This window comes from Pelodiscus sinensis, chromosome 3 (assembly GCF_052426305.1).
Source record: "Pelodiscus sinensis isolate ZL-2025 chromosome 3, ASM5242630v1, whole genome shotgun sequence".
NCBI lineage: Eukaryota > Metazoa > Chordata > Testudines > Trionychidae > Pelodiscus > Pelodiscus sinensis.
In genome coordinates this window covers 44,469,041-44,485,076 of record NC_143054.1, presented here as the reverse complement: position 1 = coordinate 44,485,076, position 16,036 = coordinate 44,469,041, and the positions used below count along the sequence as shown (strand labels likewise).

The following is a 16,036-nucleotide window of genomic DNA, read 5'->3' as shown; positions in this document are numbered from 1 at the left end:
GACAAGCCCACAAAATGGGCGTTGCAGCTGGAGTTGTCATTTACATCCATGCAAAAACCAATGCAAAACAACACTCAATTATAGATATAAATGGCTGCATAAACTTCAAAGTGTAAATCTGCATATCTCCAAAATCTGTTGATTTCAATGGAACTGTGCCAATTTTCACATGCTGAGAATCTAACCCTACGCCTTTTGATTGTGTTGTGTTCAATAGATCAGAGAGGTGAGAAGAAAAAGATTAACAGATCTGCATCAGCTACTCAATTCCATCCCTACTCCCTTTATACATTACCTCCCACTTTTAGCTAGAAATGCAGAGCTACTAACTATGGCAAAAAGGAGAAGTTACTAATCATCCACAAAAAGCAGCCAGCAATCAACATCCCATCCCAAGCTAAACTGGATGACCACAGCACAAAAGAGATGACAAGTGAAAGTTGACAGGAACACCCATACCTACACACAAGAGTTTAAATAAAAACATACCTGGTGTTGTTTTGAGGGACCGGTATCATGGTGAGACAGCACAGAACATTGTGTCCCAGGAACATTCAAGTCACCAAGAGGTTTGCTTGACTCCTCACCAGAAGAAATGTGGGATGTAGCCAATAATTGACACCTCACATGCCCAGTGCCAAGACCTATGGAAGGCTGCTTAACATTGGTTTGGAGAACACTCTCTTCATCTCCATCATCAGAGTCTGTAATAAAGACAAACTCAGCCTTGAAAAGGTCACTCTCCTGCATGTCTCCTTTATTTGTGTTATGTCCTTTTGGCTGGAAAATCTTCTGGTAGATGCCTGCGTGGTAGATGGATTCACTGTCTTGCCTGATTCCACTTTTTAAGGCCAGGTTATCAGAGGCTATGGTAGGCTGTAAAACACATTAAAATAAATTCTAGTTTATCTGAATATTAGTTGCTCTCCCTAAGAAAGGAAGGAACCTTTAGCTTGGAGCACTAGCTGGGGACTATGCTACCAGTCTCCCTGAAGAGAAGCCAAGCTCTCAAGGCTCCAGCCTCAGCTGGATGTTTCAGAGAGACAGAAGCAAGCTGTTTCAGTGTTCCACTAGCATGCTTTCCCACTCCCAGCACCTTCCCTCCGCCAACACACTGGCCATACATTAAGTCTGTTATGAAGGGAGACACTTGTTGTCTTTCTAACAACATAACACAGAACTGGAAGACTCACATCAAAATGAGAGATTGAATTTGAGGTTGGGATTTGAGAGGCAGGATGGGAGGGGGCAGTCAAGCAGAATGAGCTGTGAGGCCAGCCTAAAGCAGACATGATGGGGCTGGAATTCTGACTGTGGGATCCACAAAAGCAGACAATACCTCTCAACTATCTGACAGAGAAATCTGGGGCAATATCCATAGATAGCAACAAAGAAACAAAGGACCTGAATCCAGGGCATTTTCTGGAAAGAGGAAACAAAAGAATCTGAGGTCAGGGAGTATTACTGTACGTTAAAGGGTAAGCATTTTAGCACAAAGCACAATTGGGGTTTTTTTTTATAGCAGATAATATTCTGCTTTTTTCAGTTTCTAGTATTTACCCCTGCAAGTGCCCTTTGGATAAAAGCAGCAGTAGTGTTATCCTTTGCATATGTCACACACATTTCTGCGTCCTCCAATATTTGAAGCTATTTATGTATTCTTTTCCCTAGGAGGAGGGATCAGGCAGAGGACCGGACTATGAAATAAATCCTACTGATAGGGCTTCCATATGTATGCTCTATGATGGGCATGCTACAGAGTTAGATTCCCACCGACTGCAATGAAAAAGGGAAATTAGCGCTTTCAAAAAATCAGGCTATTTGTTTAGATGCCTAAATATGAACTAGAGTGATTCACTTGTGAAAAGGTTTGGCCACGCTCAACTTGGAAATTAGAATAAAAGGAGGTACAAAGCTCTTAATGCTGCTCAGCATAAGTGAGTGCTGCCTTTATAAGAAAATATTGAAATGTGATAAATGGACACAGAAATCAGGGCAACTTGAGTCTGCTTTACTAAAGGAACTTCTAGCAGCAGTGACATGACCAAAGGAGCAGTAACTACTTGCAACCTAAACTTATCCTCCTCCGACACACCCATTCTCTGTCTACATTAAACTGCTTTTTTTAATGCTGTGCTCTGGGGAAAAGATATTCAAAGTGCTTGAGACTGCCATTCAGTTCAGGAACTGTTACTGGCATTGCATATTACTTGCCCCCATGTGTGGTTTATGTTTATTTAAACCAGTGTAACACCAAAATGCATTCCCTGCTATGCAGCATACAAGGACTTGAAGCACCAAGACCAAAAGGACCATACAAAGCAGTCATGGAAATTAGTCAGAGGATCATAATTATGCTTTCAAATAATGCAGGAATGAATGAAAAGAAATATTTTCCTTTTCAGTGTAATGTCAGCCTGGGGAATTCACTATCACAGGAAATCACTGAGGCAAATAGTGTAGCAGCATTTTTTTTAAAGTATCCATATACGATCAAGAGGAACATTTGTGGTTATACCAGCTAAATCCAAAAGTTACATGAGACATTGGCCTTCAGGAGATAAGACTTTAAAGCAGGGCTACTCAACTTTGGAAGCCCCGGGAACCATAATGATACTCACAGCTTATGCCAAGGACTGCAACTTAAGTGTGATTGCATGTATATGCAAATATATATGCAAGTATATGCAAATAGCTTCTTTCACATGGACAGGCATGAATACAAAGATGAAGGCAAGCGTACACAACACACAGGCCCCATTTAAGTCAGTTCTGCTGATATCGATAAAATGTAATATTTACCTTATTTCCACCCATATAACAGCACTTTTAACGAGCAATGACAGTCCAGGAATTTAACTACTAACACACATATCAATAGAAGACCATTATATTGACTACTCTTTTGTTTTGGCTCCCACCTACGGGCTGCAAACAAATGGGAGGTATTTTGAGTAGCCCTGCTTTAAAGTGTAACCACTAAACTGCGAAGAGGCCATGTCTTACTAATATCAGCTTTCCAAGTTAGCAAAGGATACTTGTTTCCTGTGAGCTCCCCTTTTATAGTGTGGAGCACCTGTCTCAACCGTAGGGGTTTCAGAATAGAAGAAATGTAAATCTTCCCACAGTAGTTTTGCACAATTAGAATAACTGTGGAAATTGGCATCTTCGTGTGGCGCATCCAATGGTGGCCATTGCTGAAGGCAGGATTCTGTGACTTACTATTGGTGCTTTCCAGTGTGATATTCAAATGTTTATGTTTGTCTCCTTCCCACCCTCATCACATCATCATGATATATCATCACCTAATGGGAAGAACACATTATAGAGATAGGGAGTGGTTTGCTTCAGGTATCAATTCTACCAAAGGCAAAATACCTTATTAGCAGACCAGTCTGCTCCATTATAACAATTCCCATGTTCCCATGTATACAGTGTGGCTGCTTTTCTGGTGGTCCCGGAATTTACAATCAAACACCAAGAGGGAAGAGGTTAAGGAGGAACTGTTCAGTGATGGTCAGGAAGACTTTTCCATAGCTTTCAAATAAATATCAAACTAAGTCAATATAAAATCTTACCCTATTTAAAATGTCTTGACTGCTTTCATTGTTTGGCTCCTCTGAAGCTTTCACCAGGAGTTTAGAAACATCTACAACCTGAAAATGAGTTGGAAGTTGTCCGATAGATGGAACAAATGTGAAGATCAAAGGTTTGGTTCCAGATTCTCCAGAGGGGACCTACAAGACACACAAGCAATGCATCTTGTAATCTTGATTTAATCATTTTTGCCAAAGAAGAAAGAAGCTGTTTAATTTCTGTAAATGATCTAACATATATCCTCATGTCTTATGCTTATTTCACTGGTTTTACCGATGGATGGGTTGTGTGTCCTAGCAATATATGTATTTTCTAATCAAAGCTGAGAAATTCTCTTGATAAAGGACAAAATGTTGAATCAGTACAGTTGTATGGTGGGTATCTCAGGGGAGAGTTTGGCCCAGAGTTTGATGTTCCACATTTCTCCTGCATCAGCACTCCACTAGTCAGCATGTGTCACAGTATAACTTCACTGCCTTCAGCAGATTTACACGAGCATGAACACAGGGTATGGTCAAAAAGCCTTTCGCTTATGAACTGAACATAAATTGAAAATGTTCTTTTAGAAACAAGATACCTTTAACTTAGTCAAATGACATAGGAATAGAGCAGGAAGCTTAAGGGTCATAGCTTTCATTTATCACAGCTTTCTCTTAACAAAATTACATCCTAACTAGAAACAACCCACAGTTTTACCTGTGAAAATACTTTGGAAAAAACAAAGAAAACCCAAACTTGTTTCATTGTTTTTGCCACAGCATATGTGCATGCAAATGACACAATTCCCAGTGTAAAAGTTGGAATGGAGCCAGTGCATGAGTTTAGGGATTAGTTCTGCTTCCAAGAGAGTCCTGGGCAAATAAAGTTTACAGTATACTTCCTTCCTCACCTCCACATCAGGGGCATCCAGTCTCTGTTATCTTGGTGTATTGGAAGGTGTCAGGATAAGCCATGGCCCCATCACCATTTTACCCCTTTCCTGCCCATTTGGGGTACCACACAAAGACTGGGAAGGAAGAATGCAGGCTGAGAGTCACATGGGTGGGCTATGCGGTTTTTCTTCAACACAAAATGGAAATTCCACCTAAAAGACACCACCAGACTTTCCACATCCTGCTCCAAACAGTGAAATCCCCCTTCATAGGAGGTCTGGAGAAGTAAGGAGAAAAAGCTCTTCCAGTGAAGCTGCTGTAAAGCTGACTTGCCAGAATTGGAGAGAGGAGCCGCAAGCCACAGCCCCATTGGTGTGAAACCTCAGCAGAACCTCATCATAGCAGACTTGGGAAGAATTGTAAATAAGGATCCATTCATTCATCCATGGGTGAGTAACAGGTGTAAGATCCATCCTCCCGGTGGAAGGAATTGATGGAATTTATCCCTAAAACCTGACTTCGGGATTGTACTAGTTAATCTAATTTACAAACAATAAAGTATTAGGACTAAACTGAATTGAATTATTTTGTAGCAGAATAGCAGCAATCTAGGACATTTTTTCCACTGTGGTTTTCTCATTTACAATGAAACAGAAATTTGAGCCACGTGTTATTTGTTATGCTCCTTTGTAATTTGTATCTGTACACAAAATAGCGATTTTAGGACATGGAGACAAAAACATACATATAACTCAAGACAAGACTAGCCTTGTAGCTGCTGGGATGTTAAAAATGATAAGCACAGATTTTCAGCTGAAAGAATTTAAGTAGATGTTGATTTCATTATCAGAAAACTGCCTTCTAAATGACCTACAGAAAGCAAAACTTAAAAAACAATGAACAGTCTAGCAGCACCTTAAAGACTAACAAAATGTGTAGATGGTATCATAAGCTTTCATGGGTATAACCCATTTCTTCAGATGAATGGCACATTCACAGTCCAGTTCCAAAATAAATAGGGTTTGGTGGGGAGAGAAGGAAGGGTGAAAAATAGTGAATTAGAGTGTTCATGTTACATGAATCAGATACAGAAGATGCAATCAGATGGTTTGCACAGCCATAGGCCACTGGATTATTTTAAAGTTAGGATGAGAGACTTAATCTTTAAAACACAGTGACAAACAACTTTATATTTCACCATCTACTTCCGAGCAAGCTATGTTTTAAGATGTTCATAAGGTAAAAGCACTGGATACATCATAGTCACCTCATTGTTTATGAAGAATATGATCTCACAGGTCAAATTGGGCCTTTTAGTTCACAAACTTATTAGACTGTATTATGCAATCTAGAATTGCTCCTTGCTTCCAGATGCAGGTTACTAAGGGATAGGAAAAACAAAGCCTGAGCTCCTGCCTCAGCTACTAGGACCGATGTGTGGAAGGACAAGGTGTGTGACCAATGGGATCCTTTTCACAGGCAGTGCAGGGTGGTAATTTGCTTCAAGGAGCCACAATGCTTCTTACAGCTTGCTGCCTTTCCCTGAGGGAGGGCCTGTGTTTCAGTCTTGCTCTAGGTCATCATGAATTAGAGATGCAATTATCAGGTAGGCAGGCTGGCAATAAGTTTGCACACACCAGAATACTTAAGACGTGCTCCTGCAAACAACCCTGTTGATGTTGGTATTAGTCATGCGCATAAAGTTTAGCATGGGCAGATTTGTTTTCCAGATCCTCTGACTAGCATATAGTCCGGTATGTAAACTCCACACCAAAGACTGCTGGTACTTTTCAGAATGAGCATTATCACTCAAGTAGATTGAATTTCAGTAGCTCTGCTTTGTTCCATAATATCCCTGAATAACATTTCAAGGAGCTAAGGGATAAATGTGTAAAATTATGTATAGAAAGTTACAGAAACACTGTTGTTACCCAGGGATTTTATGAGCAAATATTTATGATGTTATTTGTGATCACCTTCACTCAAGCTAAGGCATTCATCATATTAGCTTGCCATTGACTGAGCTTTCTAAAGCTGACACCATCCATCACAGTCGTTAGAACACCTGTCTCTTCATTGCAATCTGCTGCAGACAGCCTTTCAAATCTTCTTTTAAAACAAACATGGATTTTTATATGGATCTGTGATTGTTCTTTGACCTTACTAGTTAAGAAATGAAAGTTCTGTAGCAACCTTGTTACCTGGCACAGTTGCTAATGTTCTCCCTTGCTGCCTTCCCATTTATAATGAAGTTGACGGACACTTGATATCAGATATATTGTGTGATCGGACATGGAGGTAGCATTAATATTTAACAGGAGTTACTGGGTAGCTTTCAGACAAATAATTTGTAAAGGCACAGCGAAGCAAGTACACAGAGCCCTCATTTATAGAAATTAAAAAAGTATTTTGTACAACTACGAGGGCTGTGTCCCTCTCTGGCACTCTGAGTGCAAAAGGTGGGGACCTAGGAATATAAATGACTAATTGACTATCCGATAAACATATGCATATTCGACTAGTTACTTCTCCCTCCCTTGCTGCCTCTATTAGAGAGAGGCAGCAAGGGAGGGGAAGCTGGAGCCCCGTGCTGGTGGGAGATGGCTTAAAAGCCAGTTCCCCTCCTCCCCAGCACCATCTCTGTGAGGAGGCAGTGGAGTCACAGGTGTAGCAGGGGACCAGGCACAAGCCAGAAATCAGCTGTCCCGGCTCGCACCTTGTCTCCCCACTGCCTTTTTAAATGAATTAAGAACCTTGTGGCTCTTAGCCCTTAGCTATCTGAGTTTAACCCTTTAGTTACTAAGTGTTGGCTAGCACCACTCTTATCCATCACAACAACTAAGCTCACAATTATTTATGTGCATACCTCCAAAGTGCAAATGCAAGCGAGAAGAGAGAATATAAGGCCTGGAGCATTATACTGTGGTATCCGTCTGGTACTGAATATAGCCCAGCAAAGAGTCCCTGATCCTGATATATTACTGGTATATTTTAGTGTATACCACTTGTATATTCTGATGTATAACTGGACAGAAGCACTGGTGTAGCCTATTTAACTTAAATATATAATGGATTAACCATAAAAATTAATAGAAAGATAAAATTCTACTTGAAAAATTAAATGTAAGAGGTTTGTGTAAGATGTTTGTGTTATAAACTAGACAGCATCATTCACCAATTGCTCCAAGACTTCCATTCACCATAGTTTTCTTTTCTGGAGGGTGCCATTAAATTGATGCTTGTTTAAATTCAACATATTTTAATTAAGTTAAAAACTAGATTGCACCAACTTCCAATTAGTATGTCTTCCTATGTTTTATAGGGCCAGGCTTATACAGGAAGTTTCAAGTACAGGCAGTCCCCGACTTACGCGCATCCAACTTATGTCGGATCCGCACTTACGAATGGGGCTTTTCTCGCCCCGGAGCTCACGGGTGGCGGGTCGCCACCCATGTCCTCCGGAGCGAGAAAAGCTTCTCCCGGTCTCCCTGGTCTGCTGGGGGGGTCCAGCAAAGCCGCTGGACCCCCCCCCCCAGCAGACCAGGGACACCCGAGCAAAGCCGCCGCCTGGGCGGCTTTACGAGCAAAGCCAGGCGGCAGCTTTGCTCGGGTGTCCCTGGTCTTCTGGGGGGGTCCAGCGGCATTTCTGGACCCCCCCAGCAGACCAGGGAGACAGGAGCAAAGCCGCACAAGCGGCATCCCGCCGCCTGTGCAGCTTTGCTCGGGGGCAAAGGAGCAAAGCCACACGGGTGGCGGGGTCCCTCCGCCTGTGCGGCTTTGCTCGGGTCTCCCTGATCTGCTGGGGGAGACTCCCCCCAGCACCCCAGGGAGACAGGAGCAAAGCCTCATGGGCAGCGGGGTCCCTCTGCCTGTGCGGCTTTGCTCAGGTCTCCCTGGTCTGCTGCGGAGGGGAGGGGGCGCAGCTAGTGCGCCCGCCCCCCCCAGCAGACCAGGCTTTTGTTGCGGGACGCCTCAGGTAGAGCAGCTGGGGTGCTGCCGGGTTGGTCCTGTGGGAACCTACCGGGCAGCGCCCCAGCTGTTCTGTCCCAGGTTCCAGATTCAGCAGCTGTTGAAACTGATCAGGCTGATTCCAGGAAGTTGGGGGCAGAGCAACTCTGCCTCCGGCTTCCTGTAGTCAGCCCCTCCTCAGTTTCATTGGCAGCAGCTGAATCTGGAGCCAGTTCCGACTTACATACAAATTCAACTTAAGAACAAACCTATAGTCCCTATCTTGTACGTAACCCGGGGACTGCCTGTAGTCACAACCATATATACCAAAGGATACAATTAAAAAAAATAACCCCACAGTATGCTAACATCTTTATGGCTGACCTAGAACAACGTTTCCTCAACTCCCGTCCCCTTTCACCCCTCCTCTACCTACGGTACATCGATGACATCTTTATGATCTGGACACATGGCCAAGAAACACTGGAGATATTCCACAGAGATTTCAACAACCTACACCCCACCATCAACCTCAGCCTGGACCATTCTACACGAGAGATCCACTTCCTGGACACAACCGTACAAATCAACAATGGAAAATTAGACACCACTCTCTACAGAAAACCCACCGACTCATACAGTTACCTACATGCATCCAGCTCCCATCCAGAACACACCACACGATCCATCGTCTATAGCCAAGCCCTTCGATACAACCGCATCTGCTCTAACCCCACTGACAGAGACCAGAAGCTTCAGGATCTCTACCAAGCATTTATAAATCTCAACTACCCACCCAGAGAAATAAAAAAGCAAATTGAAAGAGCCAGACGAATACCTAGAAACCATCTACTTCAAGACAGACCCAAGAAAACCAACAATAGAACACCACTTGTCATCACCTACAACCCCCAACTTAAACCTGTCCAACACATTATCAATAAACTACAGCCTATATTGGAACAGGATACCATACTCAAAGAGGCTCTGGGAGACAGACCTATAGTCTCCTATAGACAACCACCTAACCTCAAGATGATTCTTACCAACCACCACAGGACATACCACACTAATACCAACCCTGGTACCTTCCCTTGCAACAAACCCCGTTGCCAGCTTTGTCCACATATTCATTCTGCTGAAACCATTATTGGACCTAACCAAGTGAGTTATAAGATCAAGAACACATATTCCTGCGCATCCAGAAATATAATCTATGCTATCATGTGCCGAAAGAGTCCGTCTGCTATGTACATTGGACAAACATCTCAGACACTTCGCCAAAGGATTAATGCCCACAAAACAGATATCAGACAAGATCACAAAGAGAAAACAGTTTCTTGCCACTTTAACCAGAAAGGACACTCTCTAAATGACTTAGCCACCTGCATTCTGCTACAAAGACCTTTTACATCTGCACTTGAAAGGGAATCCTCTGAACTGTCATTCATGTTAAAATTCGACACTTGCCAACAAGGACTTAACAAGACTTTGAACTTTCTCACCCATTACCAAGACAGTTTCCCCAATTATCACCTGTAATACCATTAACTCACAAACATCCCACTCTCCCTACCTTTAATATCAGCAATTCACAGACACTTACCTTCCTTCCTCCCCCTTCCCACCCCCCCGCATCCCCCTTCTGTTCTGCAATGTGATTTGTCCTTTTCATATTTGTTCATTTTTTTTAATTGTATCCTTTGGTATATATGGTTGTGACTACTTTCTTCCACTATTTGATCTGAGGAAGTGGGTCTGGCCCACGAAAGCTCATCATCTAATAAACCATCTTGTTAGTCTTTAAAGTGCTACATTGTCCTGCATTTTCCTTTAGTCCTGAGTTTGTCACAGGGACAGAAATAGATGTGAAATCTTCTGAACAGGGGAACAGACAGCAAAACAAACATTAGAGGGGAGTTAACCTTTCCCTATGCTATCCAAAACTAAAAAAAATGTTTGGCTAGAGTTTCCCCTACAATATGTACCAGTTCCGACTTACATACAAATTCAACTTAAGAACAAACCTACAGTCCCTATCTTGTACGTAACCCGGGGACTGCCTGTATAAAGTAAAAACCATTACAAGACATGTTAGCTATTAAAATAGTTAGATTTCCTGAGATAGCAGCTGTGAACTGCCATGCTGCTATTATTTAAATTGATTTAAATAGCTGAAAAAGATTGTTACTTCAACAACAGTCATCAATTTCATATTAAACAGTCTTCAGTCATAAATGAAATCACAGACTCAATTTAATTCACAACAATACAAATTGAAGAAATTAAGGAGAGAGAGTGAGCTATAACACAGAGATTAATTTATTATGCTCATGAGGAAAGTAACGAACAACCAACATGGGAGATAGCCAGCTGGTGAGTATTTCTGGAGCACTTCTGCCTTCTTGCTATTGTGTAATGCTGGGGAACAGAAACAGAGCTCTTTTCTGTGCTGAGAACTAGCCAGCAAAAACTGACAGAACTCTGGTCTGGTTTACTGCTTTGCTGGTTTCGGTATTTGAAATCTAAGCTTTGTTGCTAACTTTAATCTGTGCAAAGTTGCCCTGCAGATAGGTGGGTTAGCATCTTTTTAATATGAGAGCATTTTTTAGCTTTTTTGAATAGACCAGCAATTAGAGGCAGCTGAGGGAAGACAGCGTGAGTCTTTCTAGTTGTGCATGAAATCCAGGTTATAAAAAGCACACTGACTAAATAGCTAGTAAGGTGACAAGCCAGCTGAGTTCATCAGCAAACAAAAGCGAGGAGGAACAGTCTTTTTCCCCCGCACCTTTTAACTCTCAGATATCATATAACGAAGAACCTGTAATAGGCAGAAAATGGCATGCTGTCCACACCACTGTTAGCTCTTCTTCTGTGGGTCCAGAGAGTCATGGAAGCTTCTGCTCAGACCCTGGTCTTAGCTCACTCAGCATGACCCTGCTGATGAAAATTAGGCACAGGAAACCACCCAGTAGGTGTAGGTGGGGTCTCTCAGGATATCAGACTAGCATCCAGTAGTATAAGCACTTCACCAACTGAATGTGTATGGAGACATCTGTGATCAAGGATGCTAGCTAGACCTCTGCATCGAGACCATTGGTGTCTGACCCCCTCAGGCAGTCAACAGAGATGAACCCACCTATCCCAGTCCTCAAGTGAGGAGCAGATCTCAATGGCTGAGGAAGAAATGGCACATCCCTCCCAAGGATGAGAGGCTCAGGCCACTATAATCAAAAGGAGGAGACATAGTGATGGTTTTCAGGGGCCCTCTTCTCAGGGAGCATTCATTTGCTGCTCTGACACCTGTTCCAGGATGGGAGCTGCCTGCCTGCAGTTAACAGACAACATGGAAAGGCTGCTGAGGCTCAGATGACTATCCCATAGTGTGCAACCCCGTGAGCACTAATGATACTGTCAGGTATGGCCCTGGGAACAAGATGTCAGGGCACAGATGGTATTCTCATCCATCCTTCCCCTCCTGCCCCTTCCCCCCGCCAGTTGGGAGTAAGGACCCAGGTAGGGACAGATGTATCTTGGAGATGAATGCATGGCTGCACAGATGATGTTGACAGGATCGCTTTGGCTTCCTCAACCATAGCAGGAAGGAGGACTGCTGGGAAGAGATGGGGTCCACTTGACAAACAAAGGGAAGAGCATCTCACCAACCTAGTGAGGAAGGTTTTAAACTAGGTACCAGGTAGAAATAAAAAAGATGACCTTAGAGGATTCGAAGTTGGGGAAGGAGGGGAGGAGGGAAGCAATAAGAGGGAAAACAGTGGGGAAATGTGATCAACAATTTTTACATCTGTACATAAATTGCTTCAGTCTTCTCTGGAAGGATAACTATGACCAAACACTTAACACGATTAATATCAACAAAAAGGGGAACAGAAAACAAGATGGAACAGGGAACAGACTGGTTAAAGTACATTTAAATATGCTGATGTATTCAAGTTGGCATGACCTGATGAAATTCATGCTGGGGTACTTAAGGAACTAGCTGAAGCAATCTCAGAACCATTTGCAATTATTTTTAAGACCTCAGGGAGTATGGTTGAGTTTGCAGAGGACTAGAGAAGGGCAAACCTGGTATCTATTTTTATAAAAGAGAATAAAGAGGATCCATCAGCCTAGTTTCAATACCGTAAAAGCTATCTAGAGGATAATAGGATAATAAGTAGTAGTCAACATAGATTTTTGAAGAACAAATCATGCCAAACCAACCTAATTTCCTTCTCTAACAGGACTAATAGCCTAAAGTAGTAGTTCCCAAACTTTTCAGCATCACACCTTGTTGAGGAAAAAAAAGGAACTGACTGGGGCTGAAAAACAGTCACCATGGACCAGGTTCTTTCTTGGGGGGGAGTTGATGAGGGGAGGGAGGGGGCTGGGTCGCCTCACATCCCCCCTGGAATTTCTTCCCCCTCCCCCAGGGGGATGCACCTCCCAGTTTGGAAACCTATGGCCTAGAGTATGGGCGAAAGGAGTGATTAGTTTAGTCCAAGGCATGCCTCAGGGTCAATGTTGTGGCTTTTGTAAACAAAATACTAAGCTCATCTCTTATTACAGATGAAAATACTTTTCCCTCATCTTCTGACTTTTACTGGTTCAAGTGAGAGAAGAAATCTACAGCAATAGGCTCATGCCTTGACTTGTATATGACATAACAAAAGAAAACAGATTCTGACCACTATGAAATGGCTCATGTAGGCCCCATTGTACATTTTGCTTACTGTAGTAAATGATTATTCAAACAATATATACACCCTGCAAATATGATGTATGGGTTATAAAGTGGGACTGAAAATTAAGGTTGAACATGTTAGTCAACTTTAGTCAAAACTATTGACTTCCATGGGTCCAGGACTTCCCTGCCCCCGACTTAGATGAGAATTTTTCAAACTGGGAGTCCTGACCCAAAAGGGTGGCACACTATCATTGTAGAGGGGTCATGAGAGTAGTGGCTTCTGGCCAAGGCCCTATCTTTGAAGGCAGTGCCACAGAAATAAGTGTAATATGTATCATCACTTCTGGGGAGGCAGTGGTCATCACAGCCTGAATATTTTCAAAAGTGGTCCCAGAAAAAACAGTTTGAAAACCCCTGCACTAGATAATCCAAAGCCTCTTGTTTCTATTGCAATTTGCTGATATTAGATCACTTGGGTTCTTAACTCACTTTTTTGGGAGTTATTTGGAAAATAAAATGAAAATGTACATGCTTCATCTAAATCATTTCTCTGGTATAGGGCTGAAGCTGTATACCAATTTGGTGGTCCTAGCTCTTGAACAGACAGACATATATGCTCTCTCAAACGTTTATATTGTGGTAAGTGACCTTCTTTCCCTTCTCAGCCTCTGCACTTATCCCCATAGCAAGATGGGCCTCAAATAAAGCAACCCTATCTGTCATAGCCAGGCACCCAGCCTTCCTCTTAACAGAAGTTTAGGTTCATTGTCTTTCCCTAGGGTAGGAAGTTGAGCTTCTCCTCCTAGCTTCTCCCTGCTATCTCTTGGTTAGTAGCCACTGAGGAGGGTGAGCAGGAGGGGAGAACAGAGGAGAAGCAGGTCAGTTGCACATGCTACTATTCCACCTCCCAACAAAGGAGAGTTTTAAAAGATCTTAGGTAGCCCTAAAATGAAATCAGCTGATCCTAGTTGGGCCAAGGTAGTCCTGTCTCAGATGATCTTAATCTGCCAGAGATAATCCCTTTTAGTTGACCCTGATTGACCCATACTAATTCACTCCTATTTAATATGGGGGAGGGGCTTTCAGCCTTTTAGGGCTGCCTTTTCCCTATCCTGTTGACTTTGTCACTATATAGATATATATTTTACACACATGATATAACACAGTGCTGCAAGCAGGAGCACTGAGGGCTTTGAACTGGCCTTCATTCTTCTAATAGTGTTCTAGCAGTGACTGTTTTAAAATTAATATCAACTGGAAGATTGCCTGTAAGAAAACTGCCTTACATTCCTACAAAGTAGTGCTGTAATTCCACCTGTCCTCTCCCAAGGTAAGTCATGCAATGTTTAAGGAACACACTCATAATTTTCCATGATAATTTTTCTTATTTTCATCTTCTAAAAGCTATACTTAATCTGCATTCTTAAGGAGCAATAATTATCAATTCTAACATAGAGATCAGAAATAAATCTCTGCTTATATCTGTCATGGTCGAGAGATAAATCTTTTGGGATTATGTTAATGAGGAACTCTAATTTAATTTTATGTCAGCATGCATCAGTCATTTGCACTTCAGTTTCTAAACATGTCTGATGATTGGGTACCAGATGGAGTTCACTGTAATTGCTTCTCCTTTCACAGAAGTCAGTGCCAGACCTGCATACACCTCAGCACTGACTTCTAACATGGCCTGCTGTGATATTCCCACTGTCAGTCATTTCACCGTGGTTACCTAATGTGCAACTGCTTCCTCACACATGCAACTCACATCAGAACTAATATTGTGCTGTTTCTTGTCGTTCAGGAGTACTGGAGGATCAGCATTAGAGATACCAACATGCTACTCCTAGTAGGTAGGACCCCCTCTTCTGAGGAAGGGGGAGTGGTTTGCCTCAGCAAACATGAAGCTGAGGCAAATATTTGAGTTTATTTTTCAGGCACTACTTTTCTCTTGACTATTGGGCTGTGTCTAGACTACATGCCTCTGTCGGCAGAGGCATGTAGATTAGACAGATCAGCAAAGGCAAATGAAGCCGCGATTTAAATGATCGCGGCTTCATTTACATTTACATGGCTGCCGCGCTGAGCCGACAAACACCTGATCAGCTGTTTGTCGGCTCGCCGCTAGTCTGGACGTTCCCCCTGTCGACATCAAAGCCCTTTGTCGGCACCCCCGTTATTCCTCATGGAATGAGGTTTACCGGGGCTGCCGATAAAGGGCTTTGATGTCGACAGGGGGAACATCCAGACTAGTGGCGAGCCGACAAACAGCTGATCAGCTGTTTGTCGGCTCAGCGCAGCAGCCATGTAAATGTAAATGAAGCCGCGATCATTTAAATCGCGGCTTCATTTACCTTTGCTGAACAAACAAATCTACATGCCTCTGCCGACAGAGGCATGTAGTTTAGACGTACCCTTGGTGATGCTATTATAAATTCAATGGAATTTTTTGTTAAAAGATGGGAAATGACTCCATTTTTTAGGAAGTCATCCCCAAGTGACTTCAACTCCCCCACTCTCTGGGTGTGAAGCCCAACACTGGTTTTGGTAAGCACATGTGCTTGTTTGGTGAACTGGAGGGTAAGTTGCCATAACAACAGGCTTTGTCCTCAGTCTGGTGGCTGTTTGACACTTCTGCCTGCAGCTTGTGATTCCTTCGGTGCTTGCCTTATTCTAGCCCTGCTTCAACTGTGTTCCTGTCTTGCACCAGTAAGCTTCCTGTTCCAGTTCCTGACTTGTGCTCCTATCCTTGGCTTCAGTCCTGCTGCAGTCATTAGGCCTGTGTCATGACAAGGATGACACCACTAATTGCCGTGTGCAGTATATCTTACTCAGGCAAAATTCTCATTAAAACAGGGTCCATTTTGTCCCTAGTTAAGAAGTGCAGAATCAGGCCCAAATTCATGCCCACCAGTACTGTTTTGCTGACATT

General features: G+C 42.8%; 1 protein-coding gene across 18 annotated transcripts in view; it reads right to left on the bottom strand.

Annotated features, from left to right (window-relative positions):
• Nucleotides 1-16,036, bottom strand: part of MLIP (muscular LMNA interacting protein) — a 158,591-nt gene that overhangs the window by 99,434 nt on the left and 43,121 nt on the right. For 17 of the 18 annotated variants that reach the window (XR_012902553.2, XR_012902554.2, XM_075923617.2 and 14 more), the window contains 2 exons: nucleotides 3,579-3,737; nucleotides 490-876 (listed from right to left, as the gene is read on the bottom strand). Coding sequence is in view for 16 of the 18 variants with exons in the window: in XM_075923617.2 (XP_075779732.2) it covers nucleotides 490-876; nucleotides 3,579-3,737 (546 nt within the window). In the remaining 2 variants the exon portion in view is untranslated. The remainder of the gene's footprint in view (nucleotides 1-489; nucleotides 877-3,578; nucleotides 3,738-16,036) is intronic. The other variant, XM_075923619.2, reaches the window with a different exon arrangement.